This window comes from Otolemur garnettii, unplaced genomic scaffold, assembly GCF_000181295.1.
Source record: "Otolemur garnettii isolate 467f Iridium unplaced genomic scaffold, OtoGar3 scaffold00147, whole genome shotgun sequence".
Lineage (NCBI taxonomy): Eukaryota > Metazoa > Chordata > Mammalia > Primates > Galagidae > Otolemur > Otolemur garnettii.
The window spans coordinates 3,448,419-3,452,988 of record NW_003852542.1 but is presented as its reverse complement, the minus strand read 5'-3'; the positions used below and the strand labels follow the sequence as shown (position 1 = coordinate 3,452,988).

General features: G+C 34.3%; 1 protein-coding gene across 1 annotated transcript in view; it reads left to right on the top strand.

The window, feature by feature from the left end:
* The window catches only part of DNAH6 (dynein axonemal heavy chain 6), a 302,446-nt gene that overhangs the window by 241,122 nt on the left and 56,754 nt on the right, over positions 1-4,570 (top strand). Inside the window, exon 62 of the mRNA XM_012811001.2 lies at positions 2,471-2,643. Coding sequence (XP_012666455.1) covers positions 2,471-2,643 — 173 coding nt within the window. The remainder of the gene's footprint in view (positions 1-2,470; positions 2,644-4,570) is intronic.

The following is a 4,570-nucleotide window of genomic DNA, read 5'->3' as shown; positions in this document are numbered from 1 at the left end:
ATCAGATTCTAAGAGAGGTATATTAAGGTATACCACTAAGATTGGCAATTTCCCTTTGTAATTTTGGAATATTTTCCATTATACTTTGTGAAGCACTTTGTCAATTGGACACAGTATCCCTGTTGATTGGAACTAAAATTTCAGTTATAGACAAATAGAATGAGAATTATTGCCTTCTTAATAAGTTGTTGATTTTTAACAAAATATTCCCCTTTACTCAGAATAATGTTTTTGCCTTAAAATATAGTTTCTAATATTACTATTACTACAGCAAATTTCTCTTGGTTAGTGTTCCCACTCTATATATTTCTACACTCTTTATATTTAATTCTTTTGTATCATTATCATGTTTTTGGTGTTTCTTCAATGGGATTTTATTGTTGTTTTGAGGAGTGTGAGAGTCTTTCTTTTTAACAGGCATTTTAGTCCAATTATATTTATTATGGCTTTTACTTTATTTCTCAAACTAAGGAAGATTCTGTCCCCTTGAGGACATTTGGCAATATCTGGAGACATTTTTATTTGCCACAACTGGGGTAGGGCAACTGGCATCTTATGAATAAAGACAAGGGATGCTGCTGAACACCCCACAATGCTCAGAACAACCCTCCACAACAAGTAACTACATGGTCCAAAATTTCAATGGTAGTGAGGTTAAGAGACTGTGATCTATTTGGACTTACTTCTATCATCTTATTTGGTGGGGGTTTATATCACACTATGCACACTGTACCTACAGACATTTCAATGCTAATTCTTAGTACATGTTATAACCATTCCACGTGGTAACTATGATTCTAACCCTGTATAGCCTTAACCCTCATGCAAGGTGTGAGTCCATTTCTTATAAATATTCTATGGTTGGGGCAGAGGACAATATAGTGTTTATTTGAGGATAAAGTATATATGTCGATTTATTCAACTATTTTTATATGGTTCAAATTACATATGCTGGAATTTTCAGTTTACTTCATCTTCCATAGACTGATAATTAATTGCATATTATTTCCCATCATTATTGTTTTTTCCTGCTTTTTTTTTTTTTTTGCCTATAATGGTGATTACCTGATGCCATTTGTTGGCATTTGAGTTCATTTTATTTGTTTTTATTATAGAATTTCATTTTATTTTGAGGGGTTTCATTGGTCTTTTTTGTTCTTTATTTTTTTATTTCAGATTAATATGAGGGTACAAACGATTAGGTTACAATGTTTGTATTTGATAGGTAAAGTCCATGTTGTAGTTGTGTCCCACACCTAGGTGATGTGCCATATACCCTTACATTGTGCCCATTAGGTGGGACACACCAATACCCTCCCTCCTCTCTTTCCTTCTTCCCTCCTCCCCACACCCTCCAACTTGAATTGAATTGAGTTTTCTCTTCTGTGGATATGTATTGGGTCATCAACTGGCTTCAGATTAGTATTAAGTACATTAGATACTTGCTTTTCCATTCTTATTATACCTTACTAAGAAGAATGTGTTTCTGCTCTATCCAGGTTAATACAAATGATATAAAGTCTCCATCTTTTTATGGCAGAATAAAATTCCATGGTATACATATACCACAGTTTATTAATCCATTCATGGGTTTATGGACACTTGGGTTGGTTCCACATCTTGGCAACTATAAATTGAGCTGTGATAAATAATCTAGTACAAACATCTTTATGATTAAATGATTTTTTTCTGGGTAGATGCCTAGGTATGGGATCACAACATCAAACAGAAGATCTATTTTGAGTTCTTTGAGGATTCTCCATCCTTATTTCCATAGAGGCTGTAGTAGTTTATAATCCCACCAACATAGAATTTGCAGCTTGGTGCCTGTAGCACAGTGGTTACGGCACCAGCCACCTACACTGAGGCTGGCGGGTTTGAACCCAGCCCAGGCCACCTAGACAACAATGACAACTGCAACAAAAAATAACCAGGCATTATGGTGGGTGCCTGTAGTCCCAGCTACTTAGAAGGCTGACACAAGAGAATTGCTTAAGCCCAGGAGTTTGAGGTTGCTCTGAGCTGTGACGTCACGGCACTCTACCGAGGGTGACACAGTGAGACTCAGTCTCCAAAAAAAAAAAAAAAGGATTTGCATTTTAATTAATAAACTTAACCTACTTTATCCCATTTTATGGTTTGCCTTGAATTCTCATTTATCCAATATTATTCCTTTCATTTCAAGCTTCTTTTTGCCAACATTTGCTTGATATATCTCTTTGCATCCTTTTATTTTTAATCTATTATGTTATTTTGTTAGTTATTTTTGTAAGTTATTTGTCATTGAATTTTGCTTTCTGATCTTTTGTTAAATATTTACTTTTTATTAGGTTGGGTAGAGGGAAATTAATGTATTTACAATATATTTGTTGTTAAAATAAACAGATTCTTTAGTTATCAAACATATCTTTATTTAATTTCAAAGTTGAAACAACTCTAATTAAAGCATCTTTCATAATTGTGTTTCCAGGATCTTTTGAGACTTATATTAACCCACGTGAATGGGAAGGCTATTCTAAAATGAAACATGAAGACCAATACATGACACATTATGAAAGGGATGGCACAAGGCACGATTCTTGGAGTACAGAATTGAGTTCTTTCCATAAACTGATTCTTATTAAATGTTGTAAAGAAGAAAAGGTAAGGTTTTCTTTTTAATTAAAGGACTATATTATAAATGTTTCTACGAAACTTCACTAGCCAGTTGTGATTCATAAATGTGAGAATAACAATGCAGAAGTTTGAGAATTCACTCTAAAATCATGGAGATTCTGTGTTATTACTAGAACAAAATGCTTTATGCTGAAAATGAGGAAAGAAAAGACTGGAGAGCCAGCCAGTGATGTGATTGCCCTTTCCCTGGTGTGTGCTGTTAGAGCACCCTGTCCTCGATAAGAGGGATAAGGATGTATTGGAAGTCTTTAGCAGGAAATTAATGGGCTTTTCAGACCCTGGCAACACTAGGGAGGAAACATTTGAAGGACACAAAACCATACTCACCAGGCCCTCTTTGTAGACTATCAAAGCGATCTGTATGAGGAATTATGGCAGACTGAATTAAGACAGAGGTAGTAGATTAGAGAGGTGAAGGAGAATGCATGATAGGCAGATAGCATGGCTCCCAGTTTCAGTTTGTATGCCAAAGGGAATAAAGTCATACCAACAACTAAGCAAGTGCGAAAGGAAGAATGTATGAAAGAAAGATGTCACTGAGTCTACAGATCCTGCCAGCCATCAAAATAGATAGCAGTCTAGAATCTAGCTCATATGTAGATAGGAAACTCTAGAGAGAAACATGGGTTGGAAATAGAGATTTGGGAATCAACAGCATTCAGCTGGGAAGCAAAATTATAAAAGTTGTTGGATTGTAGAAGAATAACAAAAAGTAGCCTAAAAGGATGGGTGGGCAAAGGATGAAATGTTGATGATCACCACCAACTTATAAAGGACAGAGAGAAAAGATAGGAAGCCCACATGAAGGAATAGTCAGAGGGGCAGGAAAAATAATGGGAGAAAAAAAATATCATGAAAATCAAGGAGGTATGGAGCTTTAACACAGGAAAATTATTCAACAGAATGAATAAAGCATTAGGGCAGTTTTACTTTTTATATGTGCAGATATGATTCCCAGTTTTATTGATAATAAGGGAATAATAATACTTGCTAAGAATCTGATTAATATCTTCACAGAGTTGTGCAATATCACCAAATCAATTTAGAACATTTTTATTACCCCCCAAAAGAAACATCACACCTTTAACTACCATCCCCCAATTCCGTCATCACTAAAGTTATATTTTAGTCATTTTCTGTCTCTGTAGATTTGCCTATTCTAGTCTTTTGTGAGTATTCTTTCACTTAACATGATATTTTCAAGTTTCATCTATGTTGTATTATTTATCAGTACTTCATTTTTTTTTATTACAAATAATAAACTATTGTATAGATATGCCAAAGTTTATTTATCCATTCATATGTGTTGTTTCCCTATTTTCTGACTATTATGAATAATGCCACTATAGACATTTGTATGCAAGTTTTTGTGTGTTTTCTCTGGGTATAAACTCGAGAGTGGAATTGCTGGATCCTATAGTGGCTCTACATTTACTGTGTGAGGAACTGCAAGTCTGTTTTCCTAAAAGGCTGTTCTATTTTACGTTCCCACTAGCAGTGTATGAAGGTTCTAATTTCTCCACATCCACACCAGCATTTATTTGTCTTTTTATTATAGCCATCCTAGTAGATACAAAGTGGGATCTTCTTGCTTTTATTTGCTTTTCCCTAATGTCTAATGATAATGAGCTTTTCTTCTTGCATTTATTAATTATATAGAACTGTCTATTCTAATCCTTTACCATTTTTGATTGGATCTTTTTTTTTATTCAATCATAGCTGTGTACATTAATACTATCATGGGGTACAGATTGCTGTTTCTATATACAATTTGAAATACTTTCATCCAACTGGTTAACATAGCCTTCATGTTATTTTCTTAGTTACTGTGTTAAGACATTTATATTCTACATTTAGAGCGATTCAAATGTACCCTTATAGGATGAAACATAGG